At 43.8% G+C, this 24,686-nt stretch overlaps 1 protein-coding gene across 1 annotated transcript in view; it reads right to left on the bottom strand.

Moving 5' to 3' along the window:
- Positions 1-13,063: 13,063 nt before the first annotated feature.
- KDM5A (lysine demethylase 5A) overlaps positions 13,064-24,686 on the bottom strand; it is a 65,518-nt gene continuing 53,895 nt past the window's right edge. Inside the window, exons 27-28 of the mRNA XM_005895180.3 lie at positions 23,780-24,190; positions 13,064-17,394 (exon numbers count right to left, since the gene is read on the bottom strand). Coding sequence (XP_005895242.1) covers positions 17,188-17,394; positions 23,780-24,190 — 618 coding nt within the window. The 3' untranslated portion in view covers positions 13,064-17,187. The remainder of the gene's footprint in view (positions 17,395-23,779; positions 24,191-24,686) is intronic.

The following is a 24,686-nucleotide window of genomic DNA, read 5'->3' as shown; positions in this document are numbered from 1 at the left end:
TGAAAAGGCCTTGAGTTTAGTTCAATCATGTTCTACCAATGGTAACTTCCTGAGAGACGACACCACGGTTACGTGATTTGTGAACATGAGGGGAAGCTGGGTGATGGGTATATGGAGACTCTGTATTATTTTTGCAACATTTCTATAAGTCTGAAATTAATTTAAAATAAAACTTTTAAAAAAGATTATGATTTGCTCTCTCCCCCATCCTGGTTTCTCCAAACAAGAGAAAAATAGACAGGGCCCCTTCAGACATGCTATGTCAGCACTGGCCAGCCAACGCCCACCAGGAGCACATGTGTGGTTCACTGGTCATGGTGGGAGGGAGATCATCCCCCACGATTGTCTGTGAGGGGCTGTGGGGGCCTCTTGGTGTGTGTTCAGCATTATGATATTCACGGGAACAGAGAACATGAAGGTTTTCCCCTTAAGGAGACACAAACTCCCGTGCCGGAAGCAGTTAGAGAACAACACAGGCAGGAGGACTACGGGCTGAATCAAATCACAGAAGGTCAGCCGAGAGGGTGTGCAGCTGAGAGCTGTGTGGAGGCGGTGAGGTGGGAGTGAGGTCTTGAGGGGCCAGGCGGGCAGGGGGGACAGAAAGGAAGGCCCGTGAGACCACAGCAAGCAAGATGTCTTTAGGGGACGTGGACAAAGAGTTTTACTAGAGAGGGAACTGGGGTAGGTAGGGCCAGATCACCACTTGGCCAGATTACTATCAGCTGCAATGTGAGAAAAAGGTGAAAGTGTTAGTCACTCTGTCGTGTCTGACTCTGCAACCCCATGCACTGTAGCCCGCCAGGCTCCTCTGTCCATGGGATTCTCCGGGCAAGAATACTGGAGTGGGTAGCCATTCCCTTCTCCCGGGGATCTTCCCGACCAATTCAGGGATGGAACTCGGGTCTCCTGTGTTGCAGGCAGACTCGACCATCTGAGCCACCAGGGAAGCTCCAATGTAAGGATCCCCAGGCATGATGCAGCTCTGGGGGCTTTCAGGGCAAAGGGAAAGCGTCAGACATGCAGTGCTTTTCGTGGAGGGCCTGCCGACGGGAAGACACCTAACGCAGGAGCACAGGGTCCTCCCCTGGGAAGCGATGCCAGCGCTGACCGCCGCAGTCACCCGTTGAGCGCGTCATTACAGAGGTGCTGTCGCTGTTGCTCGCTGTTTAGTCGCTAAGTCGTGTCTGACTCTTTGCGACCCCCCGGACTGCAGCCCTGCAGGCTTCCCTGTCCATGGGATTTCCCAGGCAAGAATCCTGGAGTGGGTGGCCATGCCCTCCTCCAGAGCTTACTGGCTATCTATGTTCAATACATCCTGTATATAGCATACATATAAACTTACAGTCTGGGCCCAGCCTAAGGAATTCCAACCTTGAAACCTGACTCTAACTCAGGCTCTGTCCTAAACACCCACAGAGCTGAGAGTCTGTTATCTGCTGACAGCATTTCCAGGGAGGAAGGTCAGATCACACGGCATCACTGACTCGATGGACACGAAATTGAGCAAGCTCTAGGAGATGGCGCTAGACAGGGAAGCCTGGTTTGCTGCAGTCCATAGGGTCGTAAAGAGTCAGACATGACTTAGGGACCGAAAAATAACAACAAACAGGTCCTCTCCTAAATCATGCGACCCTTAGCACTTAAGGAGATTTACCTTCACCCTTAGCGTATGTCCTCAGCCATGGGCTGGCCACGGAAACCACCCAGGAAATATTAAAAAGTCACCAAGGCCCAACTGCCAACCCTGAAGATTCAGCTGAATTGTCCTGGGGTATAGCTTGGACACTGAGGGTTTTTAGAACTCACCCTGAGTAACTCTCCAGAAACCTCTGCAGCCTAAACCGTCAGGCTGCTGTTACGTTATTGCTTGTTCTGTCCTCAGGGAGGAGGTGTTACAGCTGGTCTTACATTTGAAACTCTATCTGAACGCCATGCTCAGCTTTTTCCTCTCCAAGAGCAATAAGCACAAACCCTTTCATCTTTCCTAGGCATCTTCACTTCTTACCCCACCCACTGTTTCCTTTCTGGACACCCTCCAGGCACTCAACAGCCCCATCAGGCCAGAGCATCCGGAATGACCTCCTGACTCCCCCACTCTGCGCCCTGCTGATCAGCTAGCTAGGTTGTGTTTGCTCCGGCCGTGGCTCTGAGCTGCTGACTCAGCTCTCGGTTTCCATCGATGAAGATTTTAGCAGTTGAGTTCTGTGTTCGCACCTGAAGACTAGCAGGCAGGAGCCTGAAGAAGTGACTGTTGGGACAGGGCATTGAGGCCTGCAAGGCGATCAGTGTGGGGGAAAAGGCAGAAAGGAAGGGCATAAATAGAAGACGAGGGACTTCCTGGGTGATCCGGTGGTTAAGACTCCAAGCATGCAATGCAGGGGGCCCAGGTTCAATCCCTGGACAGGGAATTAGATCCCACATGCCTCAACTAAAGATTCTGCACACTGCAACTAAGACCCGGTGTGGCCAAATAAATACGTATTCTTTAAAATGATAAAAAATAAAAAGAAAATGAGGCAAGAGCACATTTTGGTGTGATGAAAACAACGGATACCCTGGGAGACAGAACAGGAATATTCAGTCCTCAATCTGATAACCTTGGCCATCTATTCCATCTCTCTGGCCCCTGTTTCTCATATGTGAAATAAGAGGATAAGACTGGGTCATCTCTTGGTTTCCTTCAGCTCTGACTCTTCCACAGCTGATCTCGATAGAAAAAAGAGATTGCCTGCTCCTTCCCCATCTACCTGACCTACCCAGAGTCTGTCTCCCAGCAACACCAGCCGTTCCGAGAGTGACCATCCTCCCAGTTCTGAGGGGCAGGGAGTAAAGTCCAGACTTAGCACCACTGGAATGACCTTAAGACAGTGCACTGCCCTCTCCTGAACACAGAAGACTCTCAGAGTACTTGGACCACTCAGCAGACACTTGAAATACTTGAATGAGTTAAAGATATTTTTCTCACACCCACAGAAAGCCATCCGTGTTGGCAGCAAGGACCCCATGCCGGGAAATTTAACATATTTCTTCGTTAGTCCTAACTGACCACCAGGAAGACCAGCTTCATCCCTGATTTATATTTATAGGTAAGAAACCAAGCTTCCGAGAGGAGGACCAAAGATGCCAAAACCTACTAAGATACACAGTTAGGATCTGAACTCATGTCTCCCCCTGAGACCTGAGCTTTATCCAGCAGAGGCACATACACCGTGAGTAAAAGTTAATGAAGCTAACAAAGCTGGTCTTACAGCCCCTCCCTTCCAATGAAGTCGCTCAGTCGTGTCTGACTCTTTGTGACCCCGTGGACTGTAGCCCGCCAGGCTCCTCTGTCCATGGGATTCTTCAGGCAAGAATACTGGATTGGGTTGCCATTTCCTTCTCCAGGGTTTCTTCCCAACCCAGGGATTGAACCCACATCTCCTGCATTGGCAGGGGGGTTCTTTACCACCAGCACAACTAGGGAAGCCCCATTTCAGTCTGAGGGCATTTTAAAGCCGTGCTGGCCTTCTGCTCTGTGAATGATGCTGCTGCTTTAAGGAAACAACAGGATGTGGCTTCCCCTTGTGCCACTTGAACGCGGATTGCTCACTACTCATTCATGGTACTCATTTTACTTTGTATCCGTGGGGTTCTTCCCACACGACGGGTTTCCTTCCTGTCTCCCTGGGGCAGGCTGGCTGGAGCGGGTTTCAGCCTGTAGGAGCTCCCCTCTGGTTCTCACAGCCAGCCTTCATTCTGCCCGAGATCCTGGCTGGGGACCCAGCCCTGTTCCTCCAGCCTTCTGATTCACAGTCTGCTCTCTGGACCAGAGCCTGTGGATGTTGGGGATTGGAGCTCAGCTGCTTTTATAACCTTCAAAGCAGTGTCTGTTGAGCCCTTGCAAAGGAATGACTTGAAAAGAGAGGCTAAATAGAGAGCACATTCTATACCTCAGTGTCTGTAAGATGGGTCCAGAATTTTTCACGTTTCAGTGCAGCTTCTTCTCTAACCCCATCAAAATATCCTAACACTACTTCTTATCTTCTGTTCCTTCCTTCATATAGACCTTAGTTACCAGATCGCTCTCCTTCTTTAGATTGAAGTCAATTTTCCCTCTTTCCTCCCCTCTCTGCAAACCAGAGAGAGTGCAGAGACAACTGTGGAAAAATACAGCTTAGCAAAGAAATACCTTGGAAACTGGGAATTTTGTGTGGACTCAGACCATCATGTTTCCCCTCCTACCCCCACCCACTCACCCATTCCCCACAGCCTTGACACCTCCTGCACAGCTGCAGAAATCTCACAAAGTGGAAAAATCTTTGCTTAGTAAACAGATATTTATTATACGATGGTAGTTTAATTCGTAATATTAGAATGAAAAAGATGTAATTTGGCTATTGATGCATAAATTTCCCAGATACATTTTTCATGCAAAGATTAGCTATCTTTGAGGAATGGTTTAGATACCACTTATTGGGAACAGAAGCATGGAAAAGCTGATGTTAGGAGGCCTGGAAATCTTAGGACTATGTAACTCTAAAACATGACTTAGGAGATCTATCTATATAGAGATATCTAGTTTCTATCTATTTATCTAGATATCTATGGATATATTTTTGGCCACCTGATGCGAAGAGCTGACGCACTGGAAAACACCCTAATGCTGGGAAAGGTTGAGAGCAAAGGGAGAAGGGGGGTGACATTGGATGAGATGGTTAGATAGCATTACCGACTCAATGGACATGAGTCTGAGAAAACTCCAGGAGATAGTGAAGGACAGGGGAGCCTGGCATGCTGCAGTCCATGTGGTTGCAAAGAGTCGGACATGACTTAGCAACTGAACAACAAAAAGTAGTTAGATAGTACATAGATAGATAGATTAGGTGGATAGCAACAGAGCCTAGTGCAGGGGGATATTAAACATTTTCCAGGAAAGAAAAGCAACACAACACACAGCTAGCCCTGACCTGCTGAGGGGTAAACCCACCATGGGTAAGTGGGTGTACAGGAAGGAACTGCCTTTCAGTATCAGAGACAATCTCACCACCTTAGAAATAAATTATTATTTATTCATTTACAAATGTGGGATGAGATGCTTTAAAACTCTGAATTCTGCTTCCAGTCTCCTCTCTGACCTTATCCTTTCTCATATCAAGAAATCAATTTACTAAGCTGTCAACTTACCATTCCTAGGAACTAAATAGAAACTCTCACGATGAAAGGGAAAGACAAAAGAAGAGTAATTTCCAAGATGAGAGAATCCTCCCATTTCCGTATCTCTGAATGAAGCTCAGGAATGGGAAATAATAGGAATTTTTGCTGACAGTCTCCAGAAGCATGAGGCTACAGAAGTGAAAAAAGAAAGACATACAGAGAGGAAACAAATTCACAAAGACTCTTCATTACGTGTACTGTGAATCTTCTGAATTAAAAATTCTAGGAGGTCAGATTTCTTCATCCAGAATTGTGATTTAAAGATCAAAAGAATGTTCTGCATAGACATTAAAAAGGATATGAACAATTTGGAGCGTGTTCAGTAGAGAACTACCAGTAGGGTCGAGGAACTCAGAACAGTAGAAATAAACTTGATGAGATTTGGAGATTTCTGTTTCTCTAAGACGCAGGAAAGTTTTGTTCTGCTGAATGCCAGAGGGTAGTTATAATTATCTCAAATTGAGGAGGTCTAAGAAACATTTAATCCAAGGGAAAAAGGTTACTGCTTTTCTTTTCATGAATATTCGAGAAACAAAACCATTACCCTTCTCTTTCCAAATCTGACATGAATAGAGTGAGTTTGTTAAGCTTCCCTCCTGGGGCACTACCATGTGAATTCGATCAGGATTTGACTCACAGGGACTACGAGGGGGACAGACAGAGCCCAGCGACCCCTGCCTCCTGGGCACCATGACCTCTGTGATCTCCCTCTTTTGCTGCCTTTGAGGAAACAAGTGGCCCCGTTGGGAAGCGTGTGAGCCCAGAAGCTGAGGATGCAGCCAACAGGAGGACACTTAGCCCTCAGTCTGACAGCCCACAGGAATTAAACACAACAGCCTCGTGTGCTTGGAAGTGACCCTTCTCCAGCCAGCCTCTAACGGCATCTTGACGACAGTCAGTGAGATCCCCAAGCAGAGGACCGAGCAAAGCCTGGCCCTGACTCTCCCCACAGAAACTGTCAGGTCGTAGCGGTGCTGCTTTACACTGCGAAGTTTGTCGTAATATTGCTACCCAGCAATAGCACGCCAATGCAGTGGGTGCATTTCATGTACACACACACACACATACATGGCAGTAGAAGCTTGAGATGACCACATTTACACACGGAGACGTGCAGGGTAGATGCTTCAGTACTTTCAAGAGTGAATGTGGGCTCTGTAAGACACATTTCTTGGCTAAGAAATGTAGCCAAGAGAGGAATAATCTACAGAAACTTGGCATTCCTCCCACCAATTAATTCAAGGAGGAACAAGAATTTAGTATAGAGAATAAAGCTATAAAAGCACGAAGCAAAATTGTGGAGGTATTTTTATTATCTTGTTGGGGAGAGTCATTCCAGCCATGTCAGGAAAATCAGGAATTATAAAATTAAAGAGGTTACAGTTATGGCATGAGATTTAACAATGTCTATAAAGAAAAATGTAAATAAGGTTAAAAGACCAATGATGAGTGGTCAAAATTTTGCAACATAAGACAAAGAAATAACATCCTCGATATACATGACTCTTACAAAACCATTAAGATTTCATTGAATGCAAAACTACAAAGCCATTAAAAACAATACAAATCTACACTTATTGTCATATATAAATGTTGATATTAAGTAAAAGAAGCAAGTCAAAAAGCACTGTGTGGAGTGTGATCTCATTTATGTAAAGGAGCACATATCTATAGATAGCATACCTAAATAGACACAGAGAGCTGTCTGAAAGTAAATTTACTGAAATCTTTCTCTTTTTTTGGAGAAAATCTTAATGTGGTCATTTGGGTGTTGAAGATGATTTTTCATTTATTTCTTCCTTCTAGTAGTTCTTAAAACAAATTTGCATGTATTATTTAAAAAAAAAACAAGAAAGATGTTTTTCTCCCCCAATTTTTGTAAACATTAGCCTGTTTATGAAGAACAATCTTCATAAAGATTTGGCAGAGAAGTTTCAGACAGCAAAACATAGGTGAAGAAACACCAACGTGAAAGATTCTCAGAGGAAAATAGCTTTATCTATGGGATGGACACCAGTGCTCTGTCATCACTTCCGGAGACACCATCTCAGGGAGGAAGCTCTGAGAGAGGTTCTGTTGCTGTTAATTCATGAACTACAAGGGGGAAAGCAGACTAGAGATATTTTTAAATAGCCTGGGGAGAGAATGGGAGGCAACTTTGAATTTGATACTACAAGGCATGTGCTTAGTCGTTCAGTCGTGTCCTACTCTTTGCGACCCCATGGACTATAGCCCACCAGGCTCCTCTCTCCATGGGGATTCTCCAGGCAAGAATACTGGAATGGGTTGCCATGACCTCTTCCAGAGGATCTCCCCAATCCAGGGATCGAAACCAGATCTCTCACATTGCAGGCGGATTCTTTACTGTATGAGCTACCAGGGAAGCCCGGTATAAAGGGAAAATAATAGGCTGGTCCATCAATTTTCATTATCAAGTTAATGATATTATATTAGTGATGGTTATGTGTGCTGGTGTGGGCACATTTTCACAACTGTGAAAGTATGTAAAATATCCTTATTATACACAGTTCTAAAAATCACTGGTTCCTTTTCATGCGTTTAGAACTGTGATATTCAACCATGGCTGCATTATTAAAAATCTCCTGGGAGCTTTTTTAAAAATCCTAATGCTTGGGTCTAGAAAAGGCAAATCTGAACAAACTCGATTTTCCTGACTGGGGGATCAAAGCCATGTCTCCTAAATTGGCAGGTGGATTCTTTACCCACTGAGCCACCTGGAAAGCCCCTACTCTGGGATACTCTGATCCAACTGGTCTGGAATGAGCTCTCCAGACGATTCGAATGTGTCACCATGGCTGAGAAACACCAATTCAATTAGATGGGGCCACTTCACAGAATTGCTCTTGGGTTCTTTGAGATGGAGAGTATATTTGGACTACCCTTGGTTTCCACTGTCCATCTCTAGCTCTACAGTAGAACCTTGGTATAGTCATTGTGAATCCACCTTGTTGGGGTGACTCTACACACAGTTCCACTTTTAGAATGGTAGGTTGAAAGCTAAAAGAATGCTCTGAATATAGGCACTAAAGATGGGTGTGAAGTGCGTTGGAGTTTGTTCAATTATATCCAGTGAGTTTGAACTTGAAGGCAAAGTCACAGCACATGGGAAATAATTAATACTACACCAGAAGATGGAAGGTGAAGGTCAGGAAGTAGAAATGACGGCCGTCCTTAACTGTTGAAGGGCTACCAAGCAAAGGCAGTGGAACCAGCTTCATACCCTCAGAAGAGTCAGGATTTCTGTAGAAGGTCATAGGAGATGGATCTCAGTTCTCTGTAAGGAAGATCTTTACAATAATCCCACTCCAGGCATTGCGTTCATCCTGGACATACAGAGGCCCTGATGATGAAACATTCTAATGGTTCTCCACCGCCAGCAGACATCCAACCCCCTGGAGGCTCGTCCAAACGCAGGTCGTTGGCCCTGCCCGCAGAGTTTCTGACTCCGAAGGTCTAGGTTGAGGTCCAAGGATCTGCCTTTCTAACAAATTCCCAGGTAATATTGATGCTGCGGATCCGGGAACCACATTTTTGAGAAGCTATACGTCTAAATGTCACCAGAGCTCCATAAAAGGACATCTGAGTCAGATCAGGGGGAGAGGAGTGACCCAAAAGACTTCTCAGCAGAGATTCAGGATGTGCTAGACGCTGAAGAAAGAAGAGGTGCGAAGGAGAAAGGATCGATGAGGACAGGGCAGCCCAGACACAGGGGACAATATTGAGGATGACTGTCCAGCTTCCCAGGTGACGCTAGTGGTAAAGAAGCGGCCTGCTAATGCAGGAGACGCAGGAGACACAAGTTCAATCCCTGGGCCTGGAAGATATCCTAGAGAAAGAAATGGCAACCCACTCCAGCATTCTTGCCTGGGAAATCCCATAGACAGAGGAGCCTGGCAGGCTACAGTCCTTGGGGTCACAAAGAAGTTGGACACGGGTGAAGCGACTGAGCACGCACACACATCCAGGGAGGAACAGAGGCATGAAACTGCATCCGCTCAAGTTATTTATCGGATATTTACTCTACACAGGATGCTGTTCTTGGTGCCAGGTACGGAGGTGAGGGAACAAAGTCCTTGCCCTGGCAGAATGTATGAACGATCATGTTGCATGCTACAAAGCCCCACAAGGGAGCAGCACAAAGGGCGGGGGGGCTCTGAAGAGGCAGCACCTACGCTCACATCTCAGAAATGAGAGCTGGGACAGCAAGGCAGAGACAGGAGCCCGACATGTTGAAAGAGACGAACGTGCACGTGTGGGAAGCACAGGGGCTGAGGGTGCATGGAGGCAGACGCATTTAATAAACGCTGGCAGGTTCCTTAGGACAGCGCGGTCAATGTATCAGCTTTTTACAGTTTGAAAAGTGAAGTGTTAGTTGCTCAGTCATGTCCGAATGTTTGCGTCTTCGTGGACTGTAGCCCGCCAGGCTCCTCTGTCCATGGGGATTCTCCAGGCAAGAATACTGGAGTGGGTGGCCATGCCCTTCTCCAGGGGATCTTCCCAACCCAGGGGTCGAACCAGGGTCTCCTGCCTTGCGGGCAAATTCTTTAGTATCTGAGCCACCAGGCAAGTGGTTATTCTGGTAGAAATTTGGAAGATGAACTAGAGATCAGCCTAATGACCAGCATGGGAATCCAAGTAGAGTGGTGAGAGCTTCAAGTGATGCTGCCCGAGGGGAACAGAGGAGATGGAGACGAGCCTGAAGGGTTCAGTGATCGTCTCATCGGACATGGTAGCAAGCGGTCAGCAAGGATTTAGGATGGCACACAGAATTCTGGCTGTTCTTTTGGGAAGGTAATAGAGAAACTGGCTTGGTGATGGGAAGGTGGCAAGTTCAGGTTTTGGCACAAGGAGTTTGGAGTGATTAAAACAAACACAAGTGAAATCTTACCAGTTTGATTAAAGAGTAAAACAAGCCTGGGCAGGTCAGACTGATATTCAAACAACTGAATTAAGCATTAATTGGTGGGGGGGCGGGGAGGAGAAACGAGGGCATCCAAGGAGGAGATACAGGAAGAGCCTCTGATGACACTGTCTGAAGGGTAAACAGAAAAGATGATAGAGAGCAGCTGCAGAGAAAAGCCAGTAGGAAAAAGTAGTGGCCAAGAAGCTGATGGAGGACTTGTAAAAAGGGAATGCACAGGTGCTCAGTGTCAGGTACGAAGTGACGTGTCCTCTGCACTTGCTGACACATAGTCACTAACGACTTCAGTGAGCAGCCTCAGTGGAATGTGGAGAGTAAGGAGGAGGGATTTGAAAATGAAGCAGAGGAAACAGATGGGGCTTGGCTGCAAGGAAGGATGAAGAGAGCTGGGGAGGGAGGCAGGCTCAAGGCTCTGAGTTCAAGTGCTAGAGGAGGAGGGGGTAACTGATGGAGTGAGGTCTCTAGGGAGGAAGGTGGGACGGGTCTCACCGACTAGCCCGTTTGCCTACACAGTCTTGTTGCCCAAGGACAGACACCTGTCCCAAGACAGATGCTGCTGGATGGACAGGTGATGGGAGCTGAGAGCTCTCCCGTTGGCTTCGGCTTTCTCTGCGTTATAGGATGGCCTCTGCCATGGGGAGAGAGGGGGTGGGGTGCGGACTGGATGAGAGACCAAGGGCTGCAGCGTCTTAAAGAGCAGAAGGGGCTGCTGCCCTGCTCTGTGTCAGCTCGTAGGGCAAACGATCCACAGCTTGTGCTCAGCAGTATTCAGGACAGATGACGTCAGCTCGCCGAACTGAGCCAGAATGAGGCCCTGCAGGGCCAGAGAGATGGAGAAAAAACAGACCATAAAGCTTAACGCCAGGTAGAAAGGATGGTAGAGTTCAGCCAGCAGACTATCTGGATACTGCCAGGGCGTGGGTGGGCTGCTGCCTCAGCAGGCAGCTGCCCAGTATGGAGAGGGCTGGGCCGATGCTTTGGGGAGGGGGGTGGATTTCTCACTAAGGCCAGGTACCCTCTCAGGGGGCTTCCAGGTGCCTCTGGAAGCAAAGAACCCGCCTGCCAATGCAGGAGATGTGGGTTTGACCCCTGGGTCGGAAAGATGCCCTGGAGAAGGAATGGCAACCCACTCCAGTATTCCTGCCTGGGAAGTCCCATGGACAGAGCCTGGTGGGCTACAGTCCATGGGGTCACAAAGAGTTGGACACGACTCAGTACAGCACAGGTACCAACTCAGGAGGAGGGAGGGGTTAAGGGTTAGGTCTGTTGAAATGTGTTCAATGCTCTCATCTTTTCGAATGGCACAGCGGGATATCGGTCTCAGGGAATAAGAAGTGGGTGATGATCTCTGCAAACTTCAGACCCAAGTGAAGTGAAAACTGGCTATGCTCTAATACGGATGTAGGGATCAAAACTTACATTCTCTAAACATAGGATATTCTCCCTCCTCAGGAGACCTGAAGAGATATTTCGCACTCAGTGGGAATTTAGACATGTCCAAAATTCCTTTAAGTTTTTGTAAAAAAAAAATCCTTAAAAATCGATTTATCTTACCTCCCTTAGAGTGAGATAACTCCATCTTTGTATCCATGTGAACTAACCCACACATAGTAGGAAATGGGACTCAGAAAAGCCAAGTAACTAAGAGAAGGCAGCCCAAAGCGCTAACACTCAGATTAGTGCATTCCTAAATCTGACATTCTCTTATGTAATGCTAAACTCATCTGGGCTTTTGAAGTTTTTTGCTTGTTGGTTTTGGTTGTGGGGGGCAGAGGGTTGTTTTTTTAAAAACTACAGAAGATTCTGAGTCCATCCCTATGTTCCTGGCAACTCACCAGAGTTCCTTACTACAAGCTGGAACCACCAAAACATCTTTAAGACTTCCTGTGGTGCCTTTTTTTTTTAAATTAACCCCCTTTGCATTAACAAGATCATACATCCTGGCTCTAGGGATGATGTGAGAGAAAATCCTCACCTAATAAAGAATTTTCATGGGACTTTATTGTATGGAAATACAAAAGCTTTCTCCCTACTAAAAGCCCAGAGTAAAAACACACTTTAAAAAGCAAATAGGCAAGAAGAGTTAAGAAATCCCAAAATCACTTGGTCACAGAATGCAGTCCTTGCGTGTGTTCTCTTGTGCCCTTGGGTCCCTGTGTCATGTGAGACTTCCCAGTTAAAGATTTAAGTATCCCGTGAAGAGGTTCTGGGTCTTCAGCACACTGGTATCAACCACAATGCCAAGGCCCCACAAAAAACGTGGTCTGAACTGGGATGACTCCACACCTCTTTTTAAATGTCAGACTTACAAAGATTCATGTGTCTGTTGTCTTTCTTGGCAAAATTCTTTTCCAAGTTGAGATAATTAGATCTGCCTTCTTGCCACTAATTCTACTCCCCAACACATATATAGTTACACACTTAAAAGTCCAATTTCACTGCAAGCAGAGCCTTTTTCATCAATGATGGGCCCTTTGCACCTACGTGACCTGGTAACCTTGGCAAAGAGAAAACAAGCACTATTCTCTGAAGTAAGTTTGCAGTTTGAACTAGTTTTAAGTACAAGGAGGCCAAAGGGAAAAGGGCCTATTTCTTCATTTCCCCTGGTATGACTGGCTTGCTGCAAAGGGGCACCCGGCTTGAGAATCAGCAGTGGGGAAATGTCTGCTTGGTCATCACTGTGAACAGACAAAGTTGAAATCCGCAGGAATCACTTCGTCTACTTCACACTTTCTGAAGACAACTATTCTCAGCAATGCAACAGGCTAATCACACCACTGGTGAAGTTATTTGAGGCCAGTTTTTTATTTTAGAGACAGCAAATGCACAGGTTAAAAGTGGCTCTCAGGTCATCAATACAGTGACCACAATCTAGCTTGGCTTGGTTACCCTGGAGTTGCCACCAAAATGAATGACAGAGCAGGGGGCCTGAGTTCACACACAAAGCTTTTATTTTTTTAGATGTAATGCAAATAACCATATCTAATATTTTTTTTTCAGAAAACAAAAATAAATGCAAAACATGCTCAAAAAACAAGAAATCAAGTTGTACTTTTCATAAGGCACCACCAAAAACCCTGGTAAATTAGAGTCCATATTATATTTAAGTGTCTCACTAAGGGGTAAATAAATATGTAAGGGGATAGTCAATAAGTCTTGAGGTTTACAAAAGACATTCCTGTTTGGACATCTTGGAGTATTGCAAGAGTAAAGACTGAGCAGGGTGTGGCTGTGAACACCTGTCACATCCTTTTCCAGTGCACGTCGTTCGGTCGTTGCATAGTGGTGACTGGATACGGTCCAGGCCAAGAGAAGACGCCAACCCCAGATACATTAATATCCATTCTTTCCTTCTCCTGCGGTAAACGCTAACTGCCACGGCACACCCATATCCAAAGTAAAGATAAGCTTTGATTATTTGAAAAAAAAAAGGGGGGGGATTTCAAAAGGTAAAAAGCAAACCAAATGCCTGTTTTTAAAAATTTATATTACTGCAAAAGTAACTTTTTACACACATATGAAGCTAGTTCATATATAAACTTTACTGAACCCGGTTACGTGTGGGACTTCACCTTCGTTTTCCCACAATTTTCAAGTTCCACTTCAACTTGCCACTTTCTCCTTGGAGTGGCTCATCCACCTTTTGAAAGAAGGGCTTTCGCAGTTTTCCCTCTCCCCTCCCAGGTAAAAGCACTGGCTGGCTCTCACGTCAACGTACTACAGAATCCAGGGATTGACCAGTAGGGAGTTTCTCCTACAGCTGCAGAACTGCATCAGAATTGAAGAATTAAGAGAAACAAACTTCTCAGACACGTTGAAGATAAAGGTGAAAAGGAAAAGCACAGGTGAAAGCGTCCTTGGCTCACGGGTCAGCCCTCACTGGCGTTTTGATCACTAAAGTACGTCATGGGCAACCACAGGTTTCACGTTTGACATTTCAATTATCCAAAGCAGGACGTGCAGCAGCTGTCACTCCACGAAGCCCAGGTCTGAGTCACAGAGAGCTGGGGACTGGCCGCCCGGCAAGGCCCTGACCTGGCGCCTCCATGTGGCTCTGCTGCGGTCACTACAGGCAGTGAGGCCAGCACCAGCCAGAGGGACCACGGGAGGGCTGTGGCCCCATGTGCAAGGGGCCGAGGGTCTACTCGGGCTACCGATTTTCATCTTCCCTTCTCTAATACTCGCCAAAATGCTTTATAGTGAACATAGTGAGAAATGCCTTTGAAAGAATTATTACAAGAAAGTTAAAGTATCAATGGGGAAGAATTGTGACTTGAAGGAGACAGGAAGGGTGAAAAAACATTTTAAATCGAATTTTAATTTGACATGCTACACCACTGCAGAATGGGTTTAAGCTGTAAATATGTAACTTCCTCTAAGTGAAAAGTTTTATACTAGAGAATCAACATTTCTTTAAACAGATGAATCTTAGTCCACTAATTGCAAAATTACACATTTTATGTATTTTTCTTCTTCTTTAAACTAATTTCACTCATCTGTTCTCAGCCTGTCTAAATGGTCAAAAGTCAGAGCAAATTCCTGTGACTTTCAAATTAATACAGAAAATCCCACAATATCAATTAAAGGAATCAGGTTTCAAAATGTCTGAAGATGAACAGGAAGCTATTCATGGTTGGGAGATTGCCTTGCGACTTTCTCAGGTCAAACATACAGGCAAATGCTGTATTGTGGATATAAATCATTTCCTAAACAGCCCTCTCTCCCCATCTCCCACTCTCCAAGAAGCAGAGCCATCTTTCTCAGCATCCTCATGTCCCTCTGCTGACAGCTGAAGGGAAAAGAAGGTATTTTAAAGCGTGTTCCAGGCAGCCATCACTGAAGACTGCAATCAATTTTTAACCCACAAGTGTCTGAAGGCTTTTACAGAGAAGACCAAAAAGCAAAAAAAAAAAAAAAAAATTGTGCTTTCTTCTATAATATAACCAGATGAAACTCTTAACTAAGTAATGATATCTTTATGTACATTAAGCAAAATGAAAACTTATGAAAATAGTTACCTTGTAATTTCCACTGAAATCTTAAATCATACATACACTTGAGATGAAACATTAGGACCCATGCACGTCAACACTGATGAACTTCTTAACATTCAAGATTTTATGATACCAGGGAAGAGAGACGGAAAGACTGGTAATAGGAACTATAGAGAAAGCATGTCCAGAAACTGGATTTTACAGGAAAGGTTTTTTAGGAAGAGGTCTTTTGAGTTAAATCTCATACCCACTCAAACTGTGACTCGACAGTACATTTCGCTTCTAGTTACTAGAAGACATTTCTTTAAAAAGGGAGGACGAGAGTATTAGCTGTTCTCTGGGCCCATCTTGCTCCTCCCTTTAAAAGGAAAACTGATGAATTTATAAGCCAAACCACATATTTTCAACCCAAAATAAAGGGACACAGGATAGTGAAGACGAAACACCGTTTTCAGCTTGTTTGGTGGGTCTTTTTTGTCCTTAAAAAAAGAAAAAAAAGAGTCCCCTTCTAATAAGAGCTTCCCTAACACCTCCAAGAGGACAGAACACGACAGGAAGGAGGACAACACAGCACCGTCGTTTCAAACTTTCACAAACAGAATGGAACAGAACCAAACAGAACCACCATTGCAGATACAGCACGATCAGGATTCCCCACAGACAGGGACGAGTCCCCACACACAAAGGAAACAGAATTATCTATTTGGACAAAACAAGATGGACCATCTGGTCAGGCGAGGCTGGAAAAGGAAGTGCTAACTCCATGTACTACAAGGAAGGAGTGTGACTCCTTTATAAAAAGCAAGAAGAGAAAGCAAGCCCCCAAATGGATTTCTGATGCTGAGACTCCGTCACAAGCTGCTGGTAACGGTAAATATATATATATTTATATATTCATATATGTATATTAAAAAGGAAAAATAATCTATTTATAGAACAGTCAGTAGTCAGAGACATTTAGAAAAAAGTAAAAACAAGTCCTTTTTTCTTTTTTTAAAAATGGATTTACTAAAACAACTTCGTCACCAGAGGTACTCTATGCCCAACTCCTCAGAGAGAAGCCATGGGGCTATGGGATAGCGCCCACGGCTGGCCTCTGTCAGCAACTGCCAGTCCTGGAACCAGACAGTGGGGCAGGGCTGCAAGGCAAAAAGCTGTTTTGCTGGTTTTGCTGGTGGCCATGCCTGAAGCCTGGTGGCACCTGGTACACTTGTCAATGAAGGTTTCCCCGAAAAGCATGCACCGCTAGCTCAGTGAAACATTCTGACTCATTGTGTCTGCTGCTGCAGAAGCCTGGATCCACGTACCTGCTCTTCTCTAAATGCAGACCCAAAGCAACAAGACTTCTCAAAGCCAAAAAAGGCTGCTTGCCTTAAAATAAAATCTCTTCTTCCCAGAATCCAATCTAGTCAGATTCTGAACTGGATGCTACTCTCCTCCTTAGGAAGATGGGGTGATCTGCCCCTCACTTGGGGTTTTCCTCTTGGTACACACAAGCACACGGAGCGGAGGTTTACAGGCCGGGCTCCCCTCCCACGGCCTCTAACAGGACTATGTTCGTCCTGGTCCTCTCCGAGCTGGACCTGCCAGGCATCAAACGCAGGTCAGAGTGGAAGGAAGCTGGTCCTCTGATTCCTCCCACTGCCCTAAGGAGATCCAAGCAGTCAGTACCTCCCAACAGTGCTGGCTGTGAACCTCTAACTAGTATCAACTGGCCCTAAAACACACCCTTACAAGTCCTGCGAGCACACCAATGCAATGATGCCAACCTGCCACCCTAGAGCTCCAGTGTCTGGCCTTAATGTGACAAAGGACCTCAGAGGAGACATGAACTGAAACCCCGGCTGCTGGACCAAGGCAGACACCCTCAGCACACGAGTGCAGACAGAGAACGCGGGTCCCACATCCATGCGCAGAGGAAGTCGGCTGAGAGGACTTTCCCAGAAGGCCGTTCATCTTTGGAAGCAACATTCCGAGTGGACCTAAACCACTCTACTCGATGACTACGGTCTCAGTGTGGTCCATTTTCCCCCGTGTCCCAAACCAACCCAGCGTCTGCTAACTGGTCTCTTTAAGATCCTCCACTGGTAGTTTGTAGCTCATTATGAAGGAAGGGGGCGGCGCTGGCCCTGGGCTGTCTGGCCCCTGCTTCTTTGCACAGTTTGTACAGATGTAGTCTTCACTTTCCGCCATTTCTGGAGAGACCCCCACACAAACTTGGTGAAACCACTCATCGCAGCCACCATCACACTGCACCCAGTCCACCTGTTGGAGACAAGATCGGGGATATTTAGGTTACACATGCAGGAAGCCTGGGATACAAGCAAACCAAAGAGCTGCCTTGGCTTAAATGATAGCAAATAACGGGGATGCCCAGAGATAGACAATAACTTCTTACGGAGTTATTTTTTAAAGAAAGAAGCTGGGAAGTTAATCCCCCCAAATTATTTTTTTTTTCCGTAATGTGTCCACAAAATGAGGCCTCTTAGGTACTCCATCACCTCATAAATACCTGGGGCTCCTTGCAAGGCAGAAACATGTTTGAGAAAATTTGACAAAAAAAAGGAACTTCTAATAGAGCAGCCAAGTAGTTTTAGCTAATATTAACAACGTCTAGGCTCTAAGACAATGCAATTATCAGGAAAGGCAGAGTACAACAATGTGAAGGCAATCCTGTGTATTAGCTTTATTTCAAAGAGATAAGCCAAAGTACTAAGAGCATTAAATACCTTTTTAGAAAAGCAGTCACATAGGCCACTTTTAAAACTAATATTTTTTATTCTTCTCTTCTTCCGTTACAAATACAACTCCCTATAAAAAGTTAGCAAATATCAGAGGTCAAATCTTACAAATTAACCAATTAAAACAGTCAAAGACACAGGTCAATAGATCACTCTGGGGTTTAAAATTAAGGTCTGAGTAACTGACAGGTCAGTGGCAGAGGCCTGGCAAGCTGTGACCCTTCAGAGAGGATGGTGACTATAGGAGGCCAGAAAGGGACTGTGGTTTGGTGGCACTAAGCCTGGGGTAGACACTTAATGGTGAGGAGATACTGGCTTTGCTATTTGGCAGGTAATTGGGGTGGTTTTTATGGCTATGCCATGGCAGATTAGAACCTTTAAGATAAAAGGGCTTCTTACTCTTCTCTATGCAAGATAAAAGTGGACCATCTCACTAACAATGTCAGAAGCCATGCACAACAATGAACTTTTCTAGAAACCAGAGCAAAGTGAGGAGAATGAAGGGATCCACGAAATACTTCAGCACAGCTTGTGAGAAAGGACAGAAGGAAGGAGGAATGAGCTAGGAAATAAGTTTCAGGGAAAGTGGGCAGTTCTTAAAATCAGTGTCCACAGACTATAAAACTCATCAAAAGTTTGACAGTCATGTTAGTAGTTTCTGGGTTTTTAATAAAGGGTGGGAGAAATCATTTGTCAAAATTATCTTTTTGCTTTAGTTGTTCTTAGAGTTCTAGCTCTCCAGGGGCCAATACTGTGTGGCATAAAGATTACGGAATTCACTCCGAAGTCCAGACCTGATGTATGAGCTGAGGCAAGTCATTCAATCTCCCTAAGGCTCCACATCTCTCTCTGTAACACGGAGACCGAGTCTTACTCACAGAATTATTTACAGCAAGGGGTGCTCAACCTCCAGGATCTAATGTCTGATAACTGGAGGTGGAGCTGCTGTAGTAACAACAGAAATAAAGTGGACAATAAATGTAATGTGCTCGAATCCTCCTGAAACCACCCACTGACTCCAGGCTGTGGAAAAACTGCCCTCCATGAAATCAGTGCCTGGTGCCAAGAAGGTTGGGGACCACTAATTTAGAAGATCAAATGAAATAATGTTTGGCAAGGCACCTGGTCCCCAGGCTGGGACATTGGAGCCATTTCTAAAATTGTAGTCTCCCAGCTCCACTCACTCTTCTTCACACGAAACATTCTGCAAATAACTGCCTGCAGCATGACTCATGCCAGAATTACCTGCTGTGTGTAGCTGAGACCTAGCCCAAACCCACAGACTCAAAATCACCTTGGTGTTCAAACCGGAAGCCTGTATTGTGACCAGCTCCCAGGTCATTCTCATATATTCTAAACCTGACCATCACTTTCACTGTGTGATACTGCTTTCTGCAAGTTCAGAGTGACTTGTTTCCTCAAACGAATTTTTTGTTCTGTAATTGTTTGTATGATATTTAGCTTCTGAAGTCTTAAATGGTCAAAGTGTTCCTACTGTGGCAAACTGCACTGGAGGTACAGAAAACAGAGATGACGACTCTGGTGCAGCAGATAAAAAATAAAGACAGCACAGGCAGGTGAAAGTTTATAGCCTGACAGTGGGTGAACACAGACTGTCTGGCTGTGTGGCGCTGGCCAAGGGACCTGGGAGGACCAGCTGTGGTCCTCTGGGCTGCTCAGACCGGAGGTGTCGTCCGGGTTATAAACACCTGAGTCGACAGGGAACTAACTATTCTAACCAGTCTAGTCCCCACAAGGTAAACAAGTTACAATTTGTCATGATTTGCTGCCAAGAAAAGTTTCTTTTAAAATCAAATTCTGCATCCTGCTCACTGGTTTCTGGTTTCCCAAAATCAAATCTACTGCTCTCTTTCAAATAAGGAAGATGGCATTTCCCCTTTTGAGAGTTTGGCTAGAGGTCCATTCCTAAGCCCAGCTTCCCCACCATTCCAAAAAAGCATAGTAACTTTTCCTGAGACTTGATCCTAGCCTATAGGTCAGACAACAATTTGGCCTAATAATTAGCAGGGAAAAAACGGCCCTATGAATATCTTTTGATCATGCTCCTTGACTAACGATTGAAATTATACTTTTGTCTGGAATGCTAACTGAATCCAAAGGATTCTGAACAGACTGTGGCAGCCTGAATACTTGAGAACAAAGAATCTGGTTAACTGCATAGTAAGTCCTAATAGTCATTTCCCCTTTATTTCTAGGAAGCATATTTATCAAATCAAAAAAAGTAGTTCCTGAAAAACTTCACAGCTATGAGCTGTTCAAATATTAACCGATAAAGAGATTATCGGTTAAATGTGTGTTTAAAAGAGAAATATATTAAACAGAGAAAACTATGTTGGTTTGGCATTTCTTGTTTTGCTAAATGGTTTCATATTTATGCTTAAGAAAAAATGTTTGGCATGTTGTATTTTCTTTGATTCTTAGTGCATATTATTACACTGGGAAAAAAGAAAGCTGGTGATTTAGTGATACTTTTAGCTTAGTTACCCAACTGAACTCTTTATATTTTTGGCATTCAATCTCTTTTGCACCAAACTTTCTTGCAAAAGCCAGATATGAAAATTAAAACAATTTACTTAATCAAGTACAACATATGCTTAGAATCCCCATGTATGTTTTTTGGTGCGCTCATCAATAAGTAACCAACCTTTTCAGTCTGCCCGAAATTAACCAGTTTCCCAAGACACAGGAATTTCGGTGCTGAAAGTGACAGCTGGTCACCTTATCATAACATCACCGTAGTTTGTGTGTGTGAGACTCACTCATTTAGGTAATCCAACCTTCGTTTATGCTAAAAGGAGATGAGAATGATAAAGGAACTGATAATGCAAATACTTCTGCCTATATGATTCTCCACAAAAATCCTTTAAAATCAGAGTGGGTAACAAACAATTGAAGTGAGAGAAGTTTATAATCTCTCTTTATTTACTGTATTGGACACCTTAGGGAGGTAGTAATGCTAAGAAGAAAGCCCCAGAAAGAAGGTAAAAAAGCTAAAGGGGGAAAAAGTCTATTTTCATAGTGAGATCAAATATTTATTTCAATGCAGAAAAATATTACTTAAATACTAGCTTGAAAGAACTTGCTCCTTCAAGTTAACTCTTGGTACCAGTAAGATTGAATGAAAGTGGCAGAGTTCAGGGAGAAAAAGAATCTGAACCTGAAAACTAATCTTTTGAAAATAGTTCATTATTTAAAAAAAATTAATTTCAACTTAAAGTCAATTTGATAATGATGGAAGAGATAGTTTTGGGCTTTTAAAACCTTTTACTTTATTCTGATAAAAATTTTCTTTTTTCTTTCTAAAACATCTTTGAAACAGAGGCTATATATATTTAAGTAATCCTTCAAAGTTTTCTCAATCTGCACATTTTTAGGTAAAAGTAACAGAAAGTACTTGTTAGAAAAAAATGTACATTTACCTAAATATGAATAAACTCTAGAAGCTGTGTGTGTTTTTTTGCTATGTAGTATTTAAAGAAAAGACTTCTTTTAAAAACATTCTTTTCTTGGTATCCTTTTGTAGTGAAGATGTATATCATGCATTAATTTGTTTTCCTTAAAGAAACACTACACTTCAAATTGAGGAAGTTATAAAATTATTTACAAAGGTTTTAAAGAAATACACAGGTAGTAACATTGTGTCAGAAACAAGCTTGGAGCACTACAAAAACTGCAGAACAGCAGTGATGGGCAAAATGTGTATAATATGAAATAATTCCCATTTGAAATTAAACACATTATAGAAATACATCATTTATAAGTTTCTTTTATGTAGCTACTGACAGGGTGAGGCACACCTGTTCACCTGTGTGTTCAACAATCTTTTCTACTAATCTTCACAAATTTCTGTAGTAATCTGTACAAATCTTTTTATATTTTAAACAATAGACATTTTCTCAAAATATGTTGCTATATTTCCTTTTGCTCCATCAAAATGGGGATGATAACTTTCCAGATTTTTTTTTTATTTTGGCCACGCCACCCAGCTTGAAGGATCCTAGTTCTCCAACCAGGGATGGAACCCGGGGCCCCTGCAGTGGAAACGTGGAGTCCTAACCACTGGACCACCAGGGAAATCCCTTTTCTAGATTTTCAAAAAATACAATGTTAAGAGCAAATCTTAGGGCTTATATATTGATCACATTATTTTAAATAAGTAAAGCAGGACATGTTAATATATCAATTTTGTAGCAGAAGAGAGAAAACTCTCTGTAGTGTTATATGCTACGGAAAGAGAACAGAGGCAGTAGATGAACTGAACCGTGTTTTAAATGCTAATTAAGCAGAGGAGAAGGGAGAGTGTATTAAGTGAAAAGGAGGGAAAAAAAGAGGAAGGTTATGACGGATATAAACACTGTAGAAAGGATGACGGTAAGTAAGCTAAAAAAAAAAAACACATCTTGCTGCCAATCCTACAACTGGTGAAAATTAGTTAAAGGAGAAAGAAAGGGGAGAAGGTTCTGCCAACACTAAGCTACTAATGTTTCAGGACCCAAAGAGAAACAGGTAACCTTTCATAGCCTCTTTAATCAACAAATTGAGATGAGAATACATTCAAATCAAAGATAAAAATAATTCATACACACATACTGTACCTACTAAGATGCTTTAAAAATGTTTATACTATAGAAAAATGCTTAGGAAATTAATAAAGAAAGATGCGAAACTGGACAGTATGACATGATATGAAACAAACCATACAGAAAAAGAACTGGAAGGAAGCACACTAAAATATTCCCAGTTGTTACTCTCAGAGAGCTGGACTATGGGGTATATATTTTACTATATACTCATTTTCCAAAAGTGAGAGGACCTTTAATAATTTAAACATGTCATGTAGTTCTGGACTGTTTTTGTACTTGCATCTCAATTACCGGAGGGGTGGGGATATTAGTGGAGCACCTGGTCTGGGAGCCAGGTTTCTCCTTGTGGTTTTGCCACTGACTAGTCTATGACTTTGGTTACATCGTTTATCCTCACTCAGTCCTGGTTACATCATTTGTAAAATGAAGAGGCTGGAGAAGGTGACCTCTTCAAGCTCTAACAGTATTTAGCCAAGGAGGGAATAGTGATACAACTGTATTTATTCTGTTTATATATTCAAACTGAGGGGTTATTAAAATTCTAAGAGTCAAGTGGCGTAAGGAGATAAAGTTAAAGCCATGAACTTACTAATAATCTTGATGGGAACACCAAAATAGATGCCTCCAGACACTTAAAGAACTATGATTTTTCATAAAGTCCATCCACTTTTCTCAGAAGTCTGTAACATCAATATTGCCTTAAGAAAGATCATCATGTACTTACTAATATTTAAAGTTTAGGGCTGACATTAAAAAAAAAGATAGTACCTTTAAAGGTCTTCATTATTTTCTGCAAGAAATTTTTAAAAATCATGTTCTATTTAGGAGCATATACATAGGCCTGTGTGTAGCTAAGACACAGACCAAAGGGAAGATTCAACCCAAGTTTTATGTCTTCACACAAATCTCCAGGCAATTTGCTTCCTGGGTCTTAGAACTCTGGCCTGGGACCTTTTAGGCCACTGTGGCTGACTGACAAGGTGCTTAGTCCTCCGAGGCACCCTACAGGGAGGGCACACGACTGCTCTGAGCTCTGCTGAGGCCACACATGGGGTGCACTGCTCCTGGGTACCACACAGCTTCTCTCTGCTCATCTGGGATGTTTCGCTCTGTACACAAATTCTAAAACACATTTCTTCTATTAAAATCTCATAACTGAAAAAGGTTCTAGAAACTATATTAAACATGTGATGGTGCAAGGCCAAATCCTGGGATCAAAACAGACCATCACTATGTCACAGCCTCATGTGCCTGGCTGCTGCTCCGTGTCCCCGCACACACTCGCTGGGACACAGAGAGACTCACCTTGTCCTTGCAGGGCCTCTGGCAGTTCTGCGCAGCGCACACGGCGTTCTCATCATCCGACTCCTCCGCACCAGACCAGTCGTACTTGGAGGGAATGTCTAGCACCTTCTTCTCTCTCTTCTTCTCAGTGCTCTCTTTCACAAGTTCGACTTTGGCTGCAGCGGCTTTCTCCTTCTTTTTCTTCCTCTCTTCTTCTTTTGCTAGCTTCTTGGCCAGTTTGTTCAGCTCCTTTGATTTTTCTGCACTTAATTTTAATTTCTTCTTTTTAGGTTTATCCATTTTCTTTAGCTCCTTGGACTTCTGCTTTCCTTCACCAAAAAGCTGCTCTACTTTTTCTAGCTTCCGTTTCCGTTTCTTCTCTGAAGAGTCCTTTCCTTTTATTTTTAATGGTTTCTCTTCCATGCTGTCATCCTTCAAAAATATAAAAAGAGAAACAATTTAAAAGCAAGACATTCAAAAACAGTTTTATTCTCTTATATGAGGTATCATGAGTATACAATTTCATAATGACAGGAAGAATATGAATTACCAAGGCTGGGGGGAGGGAAATGGGATTTATTATTTAACAGGTACTGAGTTTCTCTTCGGAGAAGGCAATGGCAACCCACTCCAGTACTCTCGCCTGGAAAATCCCATGGACGGAGGAGCCTGGTAGGCTGTAGTCCATGGGGTTGCTAGGAGTCGGACACGAATGAGCGACTTCACTTTCACTTTCCACTTTTATGCACTGGAGAAGGAAATTGCAACCCATTCCAGTGTTCTTGCCTGGAGAATCCCAGGGACAGGGGAGCCTGGTGGGCTGCCGTCTATGGGGTTGCACAGAGTCAGACACGACTGAAGCGACAGCAGCAGCAGCAGAGTTTCTCTTTGGAATAATTTAAAAGTTCTGGAAATGGACAGTGGTAAC

The sequence above is a fragment of the Bos mutus genome, chromosome 5, assembly GCF_027580195.1.
Source record: "Bos mutus isolate GX-2022 chromosome 5, NWIPB_WYAK_1.1, whole genome shotgun sequence".
NCBI lineage: Eukaryota > Metazoa > Chordata > Mammalia > Artiodactyla > Bovidae > Bos > Bos mutus.
Note: the sequence above shows the minus strand (reverse complement) of the source record. Positions and strands in the feature narration are given on the sequence as shown.